Source organism: Lutra lutra, chromosome 6, assembly GCF_902655055.1.
Source record: "Lutra lutra chromosome 6, mLutLut1.2, whole genome shotgun sequence".
Classification (NCBI taxonomy): Eukaryota; Metazoa; Chordata; class Mammalia; order Carnivora; family Mustelidae; genus Lutra; species Lutra lutra.
Genome location: NC_062283.1, coordinates 99,526,792 through 99,546,382, shown reverse-complemented (window position 1 = coordinate 99,546,382; position 19,591 = coordinate 99,526,792). Strand labels below are relative to the sequence as shown.

The 19,591-nt window shown below is 52.6% G+C and overlaps 1 protein-coding gene across 1 annotated transcript in view; it reads left to right on the top strand.

Annotated features, from left to right (window-relative positions):
* ZC3H12D (zinc finger CCCH-type containing 12D) overlaps positions 1-19,333 on the top strand; it is a 29,785-nt gene extending 10,452 nt beyond the window's left edge. The window contains exons 4-7 of the mRNA XM_047734233.1: positions 7,912-8,051; positions 12,673-12,907; positions 15,415-15,521; positions 16,564-19,333. Of these exons, the coding sequence (XP_047590189.1) occupies positions 7,912-8,051; positions 12,673-12,907; positions 15,415-15,521; positions 16,564-17,369 (1,288 nt within the window). The 3' untranslated portion in view covers positions 17,370-19,333. The remainder of the gene's footprint in view (positions 1-7,911; positions 8,052-12,672; positions 12,908-15,414; positions 15,522-16,563) is intronic.
* The last annotated feature ends 258 nt before the right edge of the window (positions 19,334-19,591 follow it).

The window sequence follows — 19,591 nt, the reverse complement described above, 5'->3', positions numbered from 1 at the left end:
TGCTACAGGAAAGTGTGGGCAGACCACGATGCATTCCAGATAAACCCATTTATTCCTACTCCCACCTCCCACTGTTGTCATCCATTTAAACCCCTTCACGCTCCATCTGTGTGGGTGACAAATGAAAGCCATCACTCAAGCTTGTTATAAAGAGTGTGTCAGAGCTCTAATGCTTTCACACACTTGCTGCCTAAACAGCATCTCAGTCAATGAGTACACGTGTGTCTGTGTGAGGTCTCAGCGTGTGGACATATCTGTGCACGCACGCGTGTGTCTATACGCACACAAACATCCCATCCCTTTCCCCAGCCCCCTACATCCTTAGTTAGGAAAAAAGATACATTGCACAACCACCAGCTGGTGGGGGGGACTTGGTTTGCTCAGGGGCAAGTCTGGGAGATGCTGGGGTTTGAGGTCCTACCTCATCCCCTGCTCTTTCTCCGACGACAATGTCCTCCTACTGTGTCCTCCAGCCAGCTTCCACATAACCCATGACCTTCAGGCTCTACCCAGTCCCAGTTGCAAAGGACAGATTTCAGTGTGGGGCTCACCCTTTAGAGGCAATGGGTAGTTTGAAACCCAACATAGTGTCTAGTTATGATCTGCTAACCTCAAAACTCAGTTAACCTCAGAAACATGGTTTCTGAAAATTCTCCTTTCCTGAGGTTTTGTAGCATCACAGATTTGCCCATTCTCTGCTTTTGAAGAGGCTACAGCTTCATCTGATGTCTGGCCCGAAGAAGTGGGGAAGGACTTAAAAGGCAGATTGGAGCACATGTCCTTGCTGCCCCCAGGAGCCAACGAGAGTCTGAAGCTCTCAGTCCTGACCTCTAGCTGAGACCTGCCCAAAAAAACTCCCTTTGATGATGGAAATTCTATACCTGCACTGTCCATTACAATGGCCACTGGACACATGGGGCTACTAAGCACTTGGAATGTGGCTATTGTGACCAAGGACCTGAATTTTAAATTTGAGTTAATTTGAGTTAATTTGAATTTATTTATTTATTTATTTATAAGATTTTATTTATTTATTTGACAGACAGAGATCACAAGTAGGCAGAGGGGCAGACAGAGAGAGAGGGGGAAGCAGACAACCTGCTGAGCAGAGAGCCCGATGCGGGACTCGATCCCAGGACCCTGAGATCATGACCTGAGCCAAAGGCAGCGGCTTAACCCACTGAGCCACCCAGGCGCCCCGAGTTAATTTGAATTTAAATGTAAATAGCCAACTGTGGTGAGTGCCTATGTGTTGGACAGTACAGGTCTAGCTTTTCAGCTGTGTGACCTTGGAGTGGGTCACCTTAATTTTTGAGCCCTGTTTATACAATTAAGAGGTTGGATGAAATCATCATTATCAATGTCATCTTCAGTGGCTTTCCACCAGTAACATTCTAGGATTCAAGGTGATTATTTTATGCATTAAAAGCCTTTTTCTTATGAAGGAATTTCTCTTCTTCTGCAGAGGTTCAGAGAGGATACGTTACTTGCCCAAGGTCACAGAGTTGTTAAGTGCCAGGCTCTGCTTCCAGAGCTCTTCCCAAAGTCCTGCACTTTCTCTAGTGCTGTGCAGTTTTGGCTTTCCAGCCTTTGAAAGTGTCTCAGAGTGGGAGACTGACCCCATGGACTTCTATTCTGGCGCCAGAGGCTGCCTGTGTTGACCAGAGCCCTTCCCAGGCAGGATGAGCCCTGACTTGGCTGCTGCAGACGGGTTCTGCTGGGTACTGTCACTCCCACACCAGGGGGCAGGTGGTCTTTGCAGGACCGGTGCCCAGGACTCCTCTCCTGCTGCCACCAGCATGTTGGGAACGTGTGCCGAGGGCCGCGCATGTGCACTGACCTGTGGCTCTGGCGGAGCTGAGCAAAGACTGATTTGCCTGCACAGTCCCAGCACCTTCGAGGGGCGTGGGTGGGCCTGTGCATATGTGCACGCATGTCCATACCGGAGAGAGGAGGGTGTGGGCTCAGTGTACTCGAGGGCGTCGCACTTGACCCTGAGGACAGGGTCCAGCAGTCTTGAACCAGACGGTGGCTTTCGTGGACTGTGTGTTAGGAGCTGCGCGGCTTCTCAGGGGCTGACTGCCGCCTCCTGGGTGGTGCATTCTGTAGGCAAATGCCCGAAAGAGAGATTGGAAGGACTTCAGCTTGGGCGAAAAACCACCTGATAATTTCACATCCTCTTGCTGCCCCCAGACGAGGGTTTCATGTAAATGTGCCCTCATTTTGGGGTGCACAGGGCTTTTTGTTTGGGTTCTCATGTACATTTTTAAACTCTTGGAGACCTCAACAGAATTTGACTTATTCTGGAGTCACGAATCTTCAGTGATCAGACCTCAGGCTTGCAAGGGGGTGGGGGTTCCTCAGCCTCCTCCCCCACCCCCATGGGTTACTAGCGGAGGCTGCCCTCCAAGGCTGGGGGCCACACCTGCTGTGGAGCTCCTGAGTTGCCTCTGACCTATGCTGGCTAGGTCTGCACCTGTTTCTCCTTCTCTGAGATGAAGGTGACCCCTCTTCCAGAGGCCACCCTCTCTCTTCCCCTGATGTGAGCTGGGGAAAGATCTTTTGGGGCAAAGGCTATAAACTCCAGGTTCCAGGTGTTTGCAGTTTAACTCCAAATAAGAAACGGAATGGAAAGAGTGGCGTGCCTTCACAGCTCATGCTCTAAAGGGACCACCACTTCTCTTTTCCTTTCCTCCCACCCCGCCACCGCCACTGCATGCTCCGAGGGACGGTTCTGTGAGCTGCTGACTTCTGCAGAACCTCCTGGGCAAGAGACTGCGACAGTGATGAGTTGTGAGGTGGGCTCCTCCCCGTAAAGGGCTGCAGGACCCTGGCTGCCCCAGGCGGGATTGTCTTGCAGACAAAGCCTGCCTCAGGCAGACGCCCACTTCCCCTTACCATGCTCCCTTTATTCAAAACCTCCCTCCTTGGGCGCCTGGGTGGCTCAGTGGGTTAAGCCGCTGCCTTCGGCTCAGGTCATGATCTCAGGGTCCTGGGATCCAGGCCCGCATCGGGCTCTCTGCTCGGCAGGGAGCCTGCTTCCCTCTCTCTCTCTCTGCCTGCCTCTCTGTCTACTTGTGATCTCTCTCTGTCAAATAAATAAATAAAATCTTAAAAATAAATAAATAAATAAATAAAAAAACCTCCCTCCTCAGTCTCCTTTTCCCAGGGCCTGGCTCTCAGCTACCTGGGGAGCTGGTTGCAGTGACTGTTAATAAGAGCTAAGGTCCTGGGGCGCCTGGGTGGCTCAGTGGGTTAAGCCTCTGCCTTTGGCTCAGGCCATGATCTCAGAGTCCTGGGATCGAGCCCTACATCACGCTCTCTGCTCGGTGGGGAGCCTGCTTCCTCCTCTCTCTCTGCCTGTGTACTTGTGATCTCTCTCTCTCTCTGTCAAATAAATAAATAAATAAATAAATAATTAAAAAAAAGAGCTAAGGTCCTTCCCCCCAACGCCAGCCTTGTAACAGCAGGTGACTTAAGCTCCAAAAGAATTACTGTCTTGCTTCCACAGGCAGGGACTGGGAGGGGCAGGAACACTTGGGATAAGAGATGGAGGCGGAGGAGTTTGCAACCCCACAGGTCAGGCTCTGAGACCTGTCATTAGATCAGGGAATTGGACACATTTCTTTTCTTTAGTTTCCTCAAGGGTACAGTAGAAGGATGGTCACTTCCTCAGGGGCTCCTTGTAATGATTGGAGCGCCGAGTGCCAAGTGGCCCGGTACATACGACTCCACAAATATTAAACATGAGCTCCAGGAAGCAGGAATGAGGACTGTCCTGTTCACTGGTCTCTGAGGACTCAGCACAGAGCCTTGCTCACAAAACAATGTTGAGTGAGTGGAGGGCTGCACAAAGGAGAAGGTGTTTTTGGCTTCTGCATTTTCATCTGTGTGCCGAGAGGTGTGTTCCTAGGGCAACCGTGGGGCTTTCTTGCCTGACTGGGAGCTTGCCCAATCCTAGAGAGAGGACCCCCCCCCAACTCAGTGAGAAGGTGGTTCCTGCTTGTGGCTTCAATCCTGCCATGGCCTGGGGCTTTCTGTGGTCAAAAATAGGGCAGCCATAATGGGGTTTTGAGGTTGGTTTAAAAAAAAAATATATATATATATATATATATATATATGGCAAGGATTGAACAATAATAGTCTCCACATCTCAAAAGAGACCAGAAGGCTCAGAGGGGAGTTTGGGGTCGGTGTGTGGGAATCCAGTCCTGCAGAACCACGGACCTGAATAAAAATCCTCCATTCCAGAGACAACAGCTTAAGTGACTCTAGGGTTTAGTCCCTGACTTCCCTTACCTGGAGTCAAAGCTGGAAGGGAGAACACTTCTTAGGGAGGGAAGAAAGGCTACGAGCTGATGTGTGGTTGTTCCATCTTCTCCTGGACTTCACGGTATTTGTTGCCCTTTTGAAACTCTTGGCTAAGGGTCCACCATCTTGGAGTCTTATGTGAAAGAGGCCATGGGACCCATTTTTGCTGCACGAAGCAGCAAAATGGTATGGTAGCACCAATGGATGGTAGCACCATTCCTCAGTTTTTCTCTTTCTGAACTCCTGAACTACTACTCCTTCCCCTCCACGTGCCCCCAGGAGGGCCCCTGCAGTCTGCGGTCCTGCCCAGCACCAGAACTCATTGCCCTGCTCACCTTTGCCTCTTCAGAGGGACTGGGATCAGCCTCATCACTGAATGTGGCCCCTCCAGCCACCTACCCACAAAGGTGTGCAGTCAGAAACAGATGGGAAGTAACAGAAAAGAGAGAACTCGCGAAACCATTTTAAAAGAATTGTGGTAGTGATATGTTTACTAGGGAACTGATGGAGGGGAGACCTCGTTGTGACCGACAGAGGTGTGTTTGGGGATGGAGTGTCTTTAGTTGTTCACATTCCTGCTTTAATATGCACAGAAAATAGACCTTTTCTGGGGAAGATGTGATCTCTTCCCTACCTGTTTAGGTAACAGAGAGAGCAAACCTAAACTTACCAATTTGTGATATCTCAGTGTCTTCTGCCTTCTGGATGATTTGGGGTTCATTTTCCTCTCCGCTGCTCTTCTCGCAAATGCATCTGGGGGCTTAGAGACCTGATGCTGGCTGGGAGAGGGGGGTCTGGGACCCTCACTGGTCTCTGCTAAAGGGTGGCTGGTCTGGCTTGGCCTGGCTTCTAGAAGGGTCAGCGGAGAAAGGTCATTGGTCCCGTTTGGCCTTTTGGGATGCCATCCTGGCTTACAGTTCTGTCCCCCTCCAGGGGCCTGTTTGTCCATCCCCAGGCCTCAGACAATCCACCAGGCCTGCGGGCATGCAAGGGATCCAGAAATGTTGCTTCCAGCTCACCTGTCTGCCCATTTCCTCCAAGGCACCCTCATAGCCCCCTGGGAGGCTGCTTCTGCTAAAACCAGGATTTCTCCAAAAGCCTTTGGCCTCCTCTTTGCACCCATCCTGAGGTTTTTACCCTGACCCCTCTGCTTCTGGCTCAGGGGGTAGAGCAGTTGAGGAATGCAGGGGTGAGGGCCCTGGGAAGGACCCCTTCTTTCTCCCTCCGTCGCCTTTCTTTTTTCAGCTTCCGCTGGGGCAGAGGGTCGCACTGTCCACTTCCTCTTCCTTTCACCACAGACGTTGACATTTTTTCTCCCTAGTGTTTGCATCAGCCTCCCTCCGTGGCCAGAGGGCTATTTTCTCTAAACCAGAAGACACTACCGATATAGGACACAAGGCCTGGTTCCTGATCATCCCTGGAACCCAAGCAGTTCCAAGTTCTCCTTCGGTCTCTCCACAAAGCCTGACTTGCACTACTATGGATTGTGTCTCCAGAGAGTCCCGTTTTTCTCTTGCACACCCGGACCTCTCCTGGCCCCTCAGAGGAAACAGCAGGAGGGGCTGTGCCCAAGACAAACTGCCAGCATGAAAATCGGGAGCGTTGTCCTTGTCTGGTTGTAGGCGGGCTGCTGGAGGCCAGGCTTCTCAGCAGATGGTGGTCCCGGTGACCCTCGGCTCTTTGAGAACCCATACAACTCTCCCCTTTGCCCCCTCTCCATGCCTCCAGTCACTCTGTTCTCTCTTTGGTTCCTAGGCATGCCGAGCCTTCACTGTGTTGAAGTCTTTCTAGCCAACTCTTCCCCTGGGGCTGTTCCTCCTCTAGCTGCTCAAAGGACCTGTGTCTTCTTAGCCACTCATGTACTCAACACATTTTTACTGACCTGCTACCCATCATTGGGCACCATAGCAGGTGCTGGGAATTCAGCAGGCAGCAAAAGGAGCTTGTGACTTAGGAGAGGGGGAGACCTGTTCCTCCTAGGGTGGGTGTCATCCTTCAACTGGGATTAGTCCCCTGAGGACTCAGAATAAGGGTCCGGGGATGCTTTCCTGAGGAAGTAGAGATGAAGGTGAGATCTGAAGGAGAAGGAGGCGTGGACCAGGCCAAGAGGATAAGAAATATCCGGTTCAAAGGTCCTGCGGTAGGCGTGGAGAAGGTGCCTGCCAAGATACAGGGCTGCAGGCTGTGCAGGTGGCTGGGCAGGAAGCAGAGCAGAGAGTGACCTCACCTTGAGGCCAGGCTGAATGGCACCCAGGACTAAGTCTGATTCTGCAGTCTCATTATCTCAGGTCTATCTACTTGTCTCCCTTGCCAGCAAAACATCACTGACCTGCACAGACTCAGTCTGAGGGATGTTTTCAGACTTCATGGGTCCCTCTGAGAAGCACCCGGCTGCTTCTTTCCTGTGGCTTGCACAATGCCGGCCTCCTCTGGTTAACTTCCTTGTCACCTGGTAGACCCTTTCGGTCTCTCCTGTGAGATTGCCCCAGTCTCCCCGTAACCAGCTGCTGAGTCCCAGAGTGCCCCCAGACCCATCTTCCAGGCCTCTCGCTCTCCCTCCTGGGAGCCAGGCCATTCTCTCCATGCCATGGCTCCAACCGCTGTGTGAGCGCATCGCCCAGAACTCTCTTCTAGACCCCAGCTGTATCCTTAACCTTTCCACCCAGACCTCACAGAGGCTTCTCCCCCTTGCTGTGTGTCCATGACAGAAATCTTTCCCTCCACACCCAGTCCTCCTCCAGAACGCCCTGGGTCAACTGGGAGCCCACAGCTGCACAAGCCAGAGTTCTGGAGGCCTCCTCAGAGCCTTCTTCTCTATCATCCTTTATCCTGTCAGTCACCACATTCTAGAGATTTTTCTCTTCTAAATATCTCTCAGGTTCACCTCCCCTTCTCCCTTCTCCGACACCACCCATGCGGCCCACGTCATTATCTAGTTTTGCTGTGATGACTGTGACAACTTCTTATCTGGGACCTCACCCCCACTTTGCTCCTTTCCAATTTAACGTCTGCTGTGCTGCAGCTTTGGGAAACATACTCAGGATTGGATCACATCTCATCATGCCGACCCCCCAGTCTTCAAATCCTTCTATGGCTTCTCATTGGTCTTAGGGGAAGAAAGCCTTCAGGAAGGCACGCAAAGCCCTGCCTGGTCTTGGGCCTCCTCTCATGCTGCTCTCTCTTTCCTGCTTCCATCGACACTTCAGGGGCATTTGGGGGGCGCATTGGCCTCCTTACTTGGACTTGGGGAGTCCCATAACACACTGACACCCCTCTCTTAGGACAAGAGCATTCTGCAGACAGCCACTCTCCTTCATCCCATCTTGATCCTTACCAGCTTCAGGTGAAAAGGGGGTTCTTGTCTATTCCTCCTCGGAACGCATGTCCTTTGGAGCCCAGTACCCTCTCCACATACGTACCATCACATGCTGCACGGTGCCAGTTAAGGGATACACTTTTTGCAAAGAACGAACATTTTAAAATGCAGATTTTCCTGATTCCCTTTGATTAGGAGACTGTGATTCAGGATACGATCAGGGGAAATCACTCTTTGGGAACCCTTCCTGTGACTCTACAGATTTCTTTGTTTTCCCTTTGTAGCCATGGAAATAAAGAAGCCTTCTCTTGCCGGGGAATCCAGCTGGCTGTGGACTGGTTCAGGGACAGAGGACACACCTACATCAAAGTTTTTGTCCCATCCTGGAGGAAAGACCCACCGAGATCCGACACCCCTATTAGAGGTAGGTGTAGCAGGGATATGCTCATGAAGTACTGTTCATCTTTCCTTGGAAGTACTCTGGACAGTTACAGTCAATTACCTACTTAGCTATTGGTGTGATAATGTCTGTCTTCCTCCCTGGACTGTAAGCTCCCGAAAGCACGGACTGTGGATACTCACTGCCATAGCGCTGGCACCTAGCACAGTACCTGCCCTGCAGTAGGTGCTCAGTGCATAGTTGTTGAATAGATGAATAAACAAATTTTTTGTCTTTTAGTGTGAAGGATTCAGTCCCCCAAATTATTGTGTGCAGAGGGAGAGGGAGAAGCAGACTCCCCGCTGAGCAGGGAGCCTGGCGTGGGGCTTGATTCCAGGACTCTGGGATCATGACCTGAGCTGCAGGCAGATGCTTAACTGACTGAGCACCCCAGACACCCCTCTTTCAGCCTTTTTTTAATTTCTCATTGAACTTTTGTTTTAATGGGTCTCAAAATTCTGTGACAGATTTTTGGTCAAGTTGTTTCCATTAAAAAGTACTGATTTTAAAAACTAATAACTTAAAACTGCCACACACACACACACACAAACAAATGGTCCACAAAACATTCTCCTTTCCTTCTGAAGGTTTTACAATGCATTGTTATCATTAACTAGTCTTTTACTATTAAACTTAAATGGCCAATTGACACAAACAGTTCTGCTCTTTCAGCCTTTTAACCAAAAGCTTTTGGAGTTGTGTTTAATTCTGTCCATAGTCACCAATTACCGATTCTTCTCTTTCAGATTCTCTGCCTTTCTTACTTAAATGAAATGACACTCCTGTCTTAGGGATGAAGTCTCCGTAGACTATTTCTGTTTTAATATAGACTCTAAAAAGTTCTCTTCAGTTCTGTGAACGCTGTTTATTTTTGGGGGACCACTTCTCTTTGTTCACTGCCTCCCCCCCACCTCTTTCTCTCTCTCCCTTTATGTGTGTGTGCTGTTACGTCTTCTCAAAAGTCTGGTGATTTTTTTGGTGGCCAGTTTTTATCTGTGGATAAAGAGCCAGTTTGGTTAGAGCTTAGATCCATATCTATGTGATTTCCTTGTGTTTTCTCCCCTGGTGTGTGGCTCTTTCCCGCAGTGGCTGGGCGGGCCGTCAGTGTTGACCGGCAGATCTTGCTCGGGCAGACCCAGCAGGCGGGAGTCTGGGCAGCCCAGTCCATGTTCACTGCAATGCCACAACCACGATGGTTTTACTCGAGGTCAGAGGCCACACAGCAAAACTCCCCCTTCCTAGTGACACCTCAGTTTCTTTATAGTGGTAAGGGTAGGGAAAAGGTGGATGCAGCAGCCCCAGGAGTAGCTCTCACCCTGACTTCTGCCCTCATCCCGCTACCTCTCCCCAGGCCTGAATGCTCTGGCCTTTGCAGGGAGAATGGCACCCAATCCACGTCAGCCTTCTTTTTAATAGTTTCTTTTCTTAAAAATTATTTTTATTTTTTAAAGATTGTATTATTTATTAGAGAGAGAGAGAGAGAGAGAGAGAGAAACAGAGATAGTGACAGAGATAATGAGAGAATGCAAGAGCAGGGAGGAGTGGGAGAAGCAAGCTCCCCGCTGAGTAGGGTGCCCCAGTGCAGGGCTTGATCCCAGGACCCTGGGACCATGACCTGAGCCTAAGGCAGACGCTTAACCTACTGAGCCACCCAGGCATCCCTTTCAGCCTTCTACACACATTCTGGACTGTGGCTCCCAATGTGCTACAGGGTCAATTTTAGTATATATGCTGCTGAAGCGAGCACTGTGCTGCGGGGTCAATATGGTTTCCTGGATTTGCTGCTCTCCTGGTTTCTTTGCTGTTATCCTGGGTTTGCTGCTATTCCTTGGCCCATTTTAATGTGATTATGGACCCCCGCCCCGTTGTATACTTCTTCATTGCCGCTTCAATGGAACCATGAGAAGGAGGTGGGGATAAATACATGTGTTCAGTTCTCTACCAGGAGCCAGTTACCCCCAATCATTCTTCAGTGTCTGAACGTGGGCAATGGCGGTTCTCAACAGTTGTGTAATATTTAAATGGAGTACGGGTAAAGGGTAGGGAAATCACTTTGGGGTAGGGAAGGAATTTTTAAACAAGTCATGACAAGTGCAAATCTTCAGGGGAAAGATTCATAAATTTGCCTGTATTAAAATAAAAGCTTCTCTTCATTAGTGGATACCACAAAAACAAAAAAATAAAAAGACAAGCCTTGAGCTGGGAGAGGCCATCCGTCACACATTCCTGATGAAGGATTACTGTCCAGAATCTATAGAGAGCTTCTCCAAATTAATAAGACACAGACAAAGGACCAACAGAAAGATGAACTAAAGCATGAATAGGCCTTTCACCCAAGAGAAAACATAAATGGCCAATAAACATATGAAAAGATGCTCAATCTCATTAGTATCCAAAAAAATGCAAAATAAAACCACAATAAGAGGCCACTTACACCCACCAGATTGGCAAGCATTCAGAAACCTGAAAATGCCAAGCATTGACAAAGTTTACTAAAATGCTGTGTTAGGTTGTAACTTGATATGCCCACTTTGGAAAACAACTCGGCATTGTCTTGTCGAAAGTGCCTTTCCCTGAGACTCAGCAACATCGCTCTTAGAGGTACGCCCTAGAGAAATCCTTGTACCTCTGTTCCCCGGGAGACTTACATGCAGAACTGAGCGCAGTGAACCTGTGGACACGTTCAACCTCCCCGACACGACGTTAAAGGAAGAAAGCAAGTGCAGAAGAATATGTATGCGTGATTCCATTGTATAGAGTCTAGAGGGTCCTGATCACCTTGAACATAGTCGTTTTGGGGAATGGAAACCTACACATTTTTGAAAATGAAAAGAAGGGAATTAAAAACACAAAGTTCTACACTTTGGGCTACATTGAGGGGAGCAGCAAAGTGGGGGGGGCGCTCACGGGGTGGGTGACTTCTCTGAGGGAGTGCTGCGCAGGTGGCTTTTTTAAAAGTACCCTTTGTACCCTCTACACATTATGTACTTTTTTTTAAAAAGTCTGGAAACCACGTCATGTAGGAAAGGATGTCAACTTGAGGGAAGAAACAATTTGTGAAGGAGACGCTGATGTTCTTCCAAGTTCTGAGTAACTGTTACCGGTAGAAGGGATTTTCTTTGGCATGCCCCCAAAGGCACAACTAAGGTCAAAGAGTAAACTTTCCAGGAATGTGGATTTTAGCTCCCATAAGAGACCCTGTGCTACGTGATATGCGTTCACTTCCTCACCTGTCTACCTGGGAACTGGATGAGCTCATCCAGTTTGCTCACAGACACCGAGGATGTGAAGGAGGACTCACTATGCTCATTTTATAGGAAATGCAAAATCTGGTGTTCAGAGAGGAACGAGGTGCCTAGGAGTGGGAGTGGAGACAAGAATCCAGGTTATAGGCGTTTTTTTTTTTTTTTTAAAGATTTTGCTTATTTATTTGACAGAGAGAGAGAGAGGTCACGAGTAGGCAGAGAGGCAGGCAGAGAGGTGGCGGGGGGAAGCAGGCTCCCTGCTGAACAGAGAGCCTGATCCGGGGCTCGATCATGGGACCCTGAGATCATGACCTGAGACGAAGGCAGAGGCTTAACCCACTGAGCCACCCAGGAGTCCCCAGGTTATGGATTCTTTTTTGTTTGTTTGTTTTTAAAGGTTATTTATTTATTTGACAGGGAGAGAGGGAACAGAAGCAGGGGGAGTGGGAGAGGGAGAAGAAGGCTCCCTGCCGAGCAAGGAGCCCCGACGTGGGGACTTGATCCCAGGACCCATCCTGGGATCACGACCCAAGCCAAAGGCAGATGCTCAATGACTGAACCACCCAGGCTGCCCCCCGGGTTATAGATTTTTTTTTTTAAAGATTTTTATTTATTTATTTGACAGAGAGAGATCACAAGTAGGCAGAGAGGCAGGCAGAGAGAGAGGAAGGGAAGCAGGCTCCCTGCTGAGCAGAGAGCTTGATGCGGGGCTTGATCCCAGGATCCCAGGATCATGACCTGAGCCGAAGGCAGAGGCTTAACCCACTGAGCCACCCAGGCGCCCCTAGATTTTTAATCCCAGACACCTCCTATTACATTCTTGGGTCCCTCAGAGCTGTGGTATGGGAGGCTGTATCCCGAAGGTGTCCCAAGCAGACCCCTATACCATGGGGAAAATGGAGAGTGGCTCTGAGCTGTGGGCCCAGGCAGGAGCCTTTCAGGGGGATTGCAAGTCTTCTAGGAACTGGCATTGCCAGGATTCCAGTTAAAATTCCAACGTCTTTCTCCAGAAGGACTCTGGTGACTAGTGTGGTAGGGCCTTATGTCATGTAACCATCAGAAGGACAAGAGCTATGGCTTCACTGTGCCTTCTGAAGTGATGCTGCCTTGTTGAGTACCGTTCTGGGGAATCCTGTCATGACTCGGGTCCCCTTGACCCCAGGCTGCTGGCACATGCCTCTCAGGACCCCCAGCTCCTCACTGAGCTGCCAGGCTGGGCCATGGTGGGGAAGGAGGCAGCTGGCTCAGAGAGGCTCCCTGAGCTGCCGAGCATGCTGGGGGATGTGAGGATGGATTTGGGGGTGGGAGCCCTGCCCCGGAAGCCGCCACATTCTATCTCCTGCCCGCCCTGTGGCCCCCAGAGCAGCACGTGCTGGAGGCGCTGGAGAGGCAGGCCGTGCTTGTGTACACCCCGTCCCGCAAGGTGAACGGCAAGCGGGTGGTCTGTTATGATGACCGCTACATCGTGAAGGTGGCCTACGAGCTGGATGGGGTCATCGTCTCCAACGACAATTACCGCGACCTTCAGAGCGAGAACCCCGAGTGGAAGTGGTTCATCGAGCAGAGGCTGCTCATGTTCTCCTTCGTCAACGACCGGTATGTGGCGGCACAGGGGGTCCTGACCCCCAGGGTGGGGGGGCTGGGGTGACCAGCACAAAGCCACTCCAACCAGCCTAAGCCCAGGGTGGGGGTGGGGCTTGCAGTCACGGGCACATCACGTCAAAGGAGAGGGCACCTAGCCCCGGAGACCGAGCCCCCTGGAAGTCATCCACTCTCCCCCTGGGCCGCCTCATCTCTCCCTGTCCCTCTGGGTCTCCTCTCTTTCATGACCGCCTTTCCCCAGCAGGGCTATTTTGTCCCAACTGTCCATGACCTTTCTGTTCCCATGCCCGCACACAGCTAACCTGGCACCGAGTTGCCCACAGGTGGGCAAAGCACGAGCTGGCGCACCATCAACATGTTGCTTTTATTTTTAAAGAGTTTACGATTGCAAGCAAGAGCGCCGAAACAGGCATCCTGGGGGAGAGCTGAACTTCGTCGCACTTCCATTCACTTATTTTATGTTTCTGTCTTGTTTTGCTTTTAACTTTTGAATTACATGTGGGACTCGTCTCCATGGGGTTGTGAAGATCTTGAAATTGAGTCTGTCTCATACCTGTTGGTTGAAATTTTCAAAAGAGTCTAGTTGGTTCTTCTGTCCCTGAGGTTGGTTCCTCTGGGTCAGGTCTGCCCTAAACCAACCAGCTCTAGCTGGGGGAGGGCGATGTTGGGAACACAAGGCGAGTGCCTGTTAGCAATGCTGGGCAGGGGCTCCCAGATGGAGCTAAGGTGAGGAGAAAGCAAGGCAGATGTCTTCAGGTGTGCTAAAGGCAAAGGCCAGGAGCCCGGCATGGGTCTGTGGCTAGCCCAGGGTGGGAAGGGCACAGCAAGCTGAGACATCGCTCCCACTTCAGCAAAGAGCTAGGCCTTTGGAGGCAGCAGGTGTGGTTTCAAGCAGAGGCTCTGCCATTTGTGGGCATGCCTGTCCCTACTCTCACCCTCCTAAGCCCCAGGGTAGACGTTTGCAAGCAGCTACCCCCCAGTAGCCCCCATGGTCATGTCCACGTACTCAGGGCCAGCGGTTCCCTCCATCCAGTTCAGGCCCAGAGAAATCTGGCAAGTCTGATAACAGTGGGTTCCAGAAAATCCTCACTGAGGTCTGATGTATCATGGCTGCCCTTGGCCTGGTGACAGCCCAGGGCCCCAGCCAAGTCCTTTTGACGCACTGGGCCCTGGTAAGGGCCTGCCAGAAGGTTCCCCCGACTGCCAGGAGGCAGAGCCTGCCTGTAGGAGAGGACGCCCGCCCCATTGCCCCAGGCACGTCCATAGGGCCCTCTTGGCACAGCTGGCCGTGGCCAAGGCCTGGCGGAGAGCAGGAGGTGAAGCCTTTGGGAACTTCTAATAACCGCAGCAGGCGGCTCCCTAAGATTCTTGGTCAGCGCCCAACTCGGAGAAGCTGGCTGTGTAGCTAGGAAGCTGGGATCTGAGCCACAGAGGCTGCCTGGGCCTGGGGATTGCCCCATTCTGGGCTGGCCTATGTACATGGTCTGCACGGTGGGACTCAGTATGACCCTTGACTCTCAAAGGGACACCAACGTATTAAAAACAGGACCCCCTTAGCCCTGCCATTTAGGGTCCACAAGTCCTCTGGTGGAAACTTTGTATGACCTGGAAGTGCCGCCTGGAAATAGAACTATTCATATAAAAAATGGATGACACTAAAGGAGGGGAGTTTTCCTTCCAAGGACCCTTTCTCTCTCTGAGCTGTGGGCCCACTGAGGATGCATTCCCTTCGTTGGGAAACTACATGCCAGGAAGACAGGAAGGGGCAGAGAGGGGGCAGGCTGGTATCATCCAAGAACAGGGCTGGGGTCAGAGAGCCGCACAAGCTGAGACCAACCCCAGAGCTCCCTGGGTTTGCCGAGAAGGGGCTGGGCCTGTCACGGAGGCTCTGTGTGCCCACCCCCCCCCCCCCCCCCCCGAGATCTGCTTCCTCACTGGCTCCCTGCTAGCATTTCAAACTCTATTAATATTTACTCCCCCACGAGCCTCCAGAGCTGTGGGGCAACACGGGAGAAGTGGGATCTGAGCCAGGGCTCACAGGCCCAGGGCTGTCTGCTGCCCTATGGAGGTCTCAGCACTTCTGTTGAGGTCAGTGGGAAAGCAGTTTAGAGTTGCTTTCAGACTGAGGCCTAGGGGAGCCCTAGAGCAATGAGGCTTCCATTTCAGTGGGTCAGAATCACCTGGAAAGTTGTTAAAATGCAGACTCCGGAACCACCCGAGAGTACCACTAAGTAGGACTTGTGTGAAGCCAGGAGACTTCGGTGATTCTGCGAGCTGGGCTAGGCCCCTCCTAGGGTCCATGAGACTCAAGGGTGATTCTGCTCCAAATGCTACACACCCTCTGGGGGGTTCTCTAGAAGGGGCCCTGAATGGGGATCGCAGGCCGGCGCCATGCCTGGTGCTGGCATTCTTGCACCGGCTGGCTGGGGCCCGCTCCCCATACAGGTGCCAGAGGTGAGCGTCTGGGGGTCCAGCAGTTGCCCCCCTGTGCTTGTTCACAGGTTCATGCCCCCTGATGACCCCCTGGGCCGCCGGGGACCCACTCTGAGCAACTTCCTGAGCCGGAAGCCAAAGCCCCCGGAGCCATCCTGGCAGCACTGCCCCTATGGTGAGTAGCTCCCCACGCCCCATGCTCCTGGATCAGGTCCCATATCAAGGCAGTACAGGGCAGAGTCAGCAGCCTGGGTTCTAGTCCAGGGTCCACTCCTACCTAGCTGTGTGACACTGCAGAGCTAATTTAACCTGTCTGGCCCGCGCACGCTGGCTGGGTTATTACAAGGATGGACAGACATCATGGGTGCCGGTGGCACTGGAGGATTTGCGAGGGCCAGAGGCGGGGGTCATACACAGGGCTAAGCCGCATCTAGGAAGCAAGGAAGCTATGTGTACCCCCAAACTCCTCCTCCTCAGTGCCTTCCCCTGGCACCCTGGAACATGTGTGGGCAACCTGCCCCACCCCTTCACGGACTTTGGTCAATGCTATCCATTAAGAATTAAGGACTTTATCCCATAGCGCTTCTAGCCAGCTTTCACTAACTTGCTTTGGCAAGATTGTTGGGTTTTGTTTGTTTGTTTAACATCCCAGGTCTTGCTTCTTATGTCCATAGAAGTTTAAAAAACCTTAGGTGATACTCAAAGTCACTTCTTGTTAGAATGAAGGCGACCGCACATACATTCAGGTTGGCTCTTCCTGATCCTGCCCTCAGCAGGGTCCAGGTTTGGGCGATACATTACAGGATCACCTCTGTTAGAACAGCCGGTAGGGAGAAGGCAATGGTTCGCAGAAGGAATGAGACCAATGGTGGAAACCGAGGCAGAACTGGAGGTGCGGTCTTATGCCTCGAGCACCTGCTCCCCACCCTATCCCGAAGGCTGGCCCCATCCACAGGGTCCCTGGGGAAGTGGAGGTCGAAGGTCATTGGATCTAGAGGTTTGGTCTCAGTTCCTGGCCAAAGGGAGTTTCCACACCGCCAATCTCCCTGCCTGACACTGAGATTACTGAGTCCAGCGCCCTACACCACTGGGGTAGGGGGAGTGGGGGAGCGTACCACACCCTCACCCTTCTAACCCGGCCCCAGGGCACTTCTCCCCACCTCGTCCTCCCTCCCGAGGTCTCACCCCGCCCTCTACCACTGCCCCGCCCCTTCCAGGCAAGAAATGCACCTATGGCGTCAAGTGCAAGTTCTACCACCCGGAGAGGCCGCACCTGGCGCAGCTGGCGGTGGCTGACGAGCTGCGAGCGCAGACGCGGGCTTGGCGAGGGGCGGAGGCGGAGCGGCTGAGGGGCGCGCGGGCGGCGGCGGCCGGGGCGGAGCAGGAGGGCCCCCGAGGCGCTTCCTCCGCGGCCTGGCCGGGGGGCCCAGAGCCCGGCGCGCGCAGCCTGTCCTCTGCGCGGCCGGTGGCCGACGTGGCGGCGCTCGAAGGTGGCTTCTCGCGGCTCGCCTTCAGCGACGACCCGGGGCTCCTCGGGACGCCTCCTCGGGACGCCGGGCTCACGCTCCAGCCGCGCCGGCCGGACTGGGTGGCGCCGGGGCCCTCTCCGACCCCGGCAGCCCCGCCCGACCTCCCGAGCCCCCGGGGCTCGTCCGGCCCGCCGACCCGGCCGCGCGGGGGGCACGTCCCCGGGGCCGCGCACAGTGAGCTGCTCCCCCAGCGCAGATGGCCCGCCGACGCGCGCGCCCTTCCCCCGGCGGCCGGCCGGTTCCTGGGCCGGTCGGCTTGGGCGGAACGCGGCTGGGGCTACGGCGCCTTCGGGGGACCGTCGGGGTCGCCGCCTCCCTCCGCTCCCAGCGAGGCGGACGCGCGCGCGCGGGCGCGCATCGTGCTCTGCAGCATCTTCCCGCCGCACCAGGTGGACAGCGTCATGGCCCGGTTCCCCGCGCTCTCCGACGTCACCAGGCTCATCCTTCTCATCCAGAAATTCCAAAGGTCTGGTGCGCCTGTGGGAAAATCCTAAGAAACTCGCCAATGCCACCGCAAGTGATGTCCCAGCCTTGCCCTACCACTTGGGCAGGGCGGGTTGTCAGCCTGCTCCTGGGGCGAGCCGCTGTAAAGCCCCCTTTTCTTCAAAGATGGTCAGGGAAGCCAGCTTCCTCACCCTCAGCCCGGCTCTTGGTGGCACTCGATGACCCTCCCTGACACTGCAGGGCTTGCTGCTGGAGGTCAATAAGGTCGGCCCCTTCCGGGAGGGAGTGATGTCTTATGTGTGGAAGTCTACGGGTCCCCTGACAGCTCCGAGGGTTGGTCTAGAACACTCCATGCCTGTTTTGACAAGCTGCAGCTGGGATCCACAAGTGGGTCACAAAGGCAATTTTATGGGTCACACCAGAAAGAGGAAATCTCAGAGTGCACACCGCAAGTAATCAAGCTAGGTATGAAACTCCTGTTCGTTAGCTTCAGGTGGGTGCACCTGCATCCCCTTAGTACCCATGTAAACCTGAGGTGGGTCCTGGAAAAAGCTTGAAAAATCCTGGTACATGGCCTTGAATTTTATTGTATCAAATCGCATTTGACATATGTAGTGGGTTGGTTGATGGAGTTTTCAGCATCTGGAGGTTTTCAGATGAGCTGTTTCTTACCTCATGAGGGGAACCTAGAATTCTAGCCTTGATGTGTGGGCTCCACTTGTCACTCTGAGATTGCGATTGCTGGTCTGTGGGGGCGGGGCAGGACCATGGTGTCCTGAGGGTCTGCTCCTGGGGCCTTCACAACACACACACACACACACACACACACACACACACACCCTTCTTGACTCAGGGACTTCCCTCAGGGCATTTTCTAGCAAGCTCCTCTACTGGCTGAGTTTTCTAAGCTGCCCCTCACACGTGAGCCAAGGCCCACTGAATCAGGACTTGTACCCAGGAACGTTGAGGTGGGTCAGTGAAGAGCTGAGCTGTCTTCAGTCATGGAGGTTAATTGGCCCCTTCCACCACTGCTGTTTCTTCCAGCCAGCTACTGCTTTGAGTTTTGGGGCAAAGGAACACACCCATTTGCAATGGGCAAGAAATGAGACTGGGCTTCCCCAGTGTGGACCCTGCATCCTCAGGGGGCCCTGGCATCTCTAGGGGGCGTCTGCCATTCACTCTGGGTTACAAGTCCAGTGGGGCAGGTCTTGGCTCATTTGCTCATGAGGGCCCTTGGTGGCTAGCCATCCGGGAGAGTGTGAGGCACCTCCCAGTGTAAAATCAGCTCCCAACCCCCCAAAGTTTCCTGCAGACTGGGAGTGCAAAGGGAAACCCTTCTCAGTGCACCACTCAGCTGTGGGCATTGTTGGCACACACCAGGGTGTACCCCTGGGAGCCAGCCCAGGAGAGTCTGCATCCAGCCCTCTAACTCAGGGTCAATGCTGCCGGTGGTGATAGAGTGACGTTGTGTCTCCCTGTGACCCCTTTCATCTTTTTCAACCAGCCTTTTAGCGTGCTTCAGCCAGATCTGCTCTTTACTCCTTTTTCCCCAAAGAGACACTGTACCCACAGTTGTGTCTTATTATCTGGGGACCTCAGTCCTGAAGAGGGTCAACTCTTTCTGGAAAAATTGAATTTCCCTCCCGGAGTTTTTTGTTTTTTGTTTTCTTTTGGCAAGACAAGCTTTACGTTAGAGCTGCTTTTGTCTCTCCAATGTGTCTCCTGATGTGGCATTGTTGCAAGGCTGACTTACAGTTGGAAATGTTTAAACTGCTTCCTTTGAGGACAAGTTTGAGTTTTAGTAAGCTGTAAAGCTATTTTATTTGGTTCACTGTAATTAAGACAAGCACAAAAACAAGTGAAGAGACAGCACATTTCAGTGTAATCCCCTTTGGAATCTTTTCCGAAGTCTTGGTATGTCTTTATGACACAAAACATGGATGGACGGGTGAGTGAAAAGTTCCTGGTCGCATAACTGTTACCATGATCCAAAAATAAATCACTTTTATCCATATCTGGACTGTTACCAAATTGTGTATCATTTTCTCCTGTGTCTGCTTCTCCCCTCAGGTCAGGTTTTCACATTCAATATTGTGGCTATGAAGACCGATGTAATGGCTGCTTTATGTGGTGTTATTCCACTGCTGGGGGTCAGAGGCTGGAATCTACCTTTTCCAGGGGAAACAGCAAGGCCCAAGGTGAGGACAGGCCTTTGCTGGATGCTCAGTGGGCTGTTTCCAGGTGCACGGGCTGCTTGCCTGTTTGCCAGACT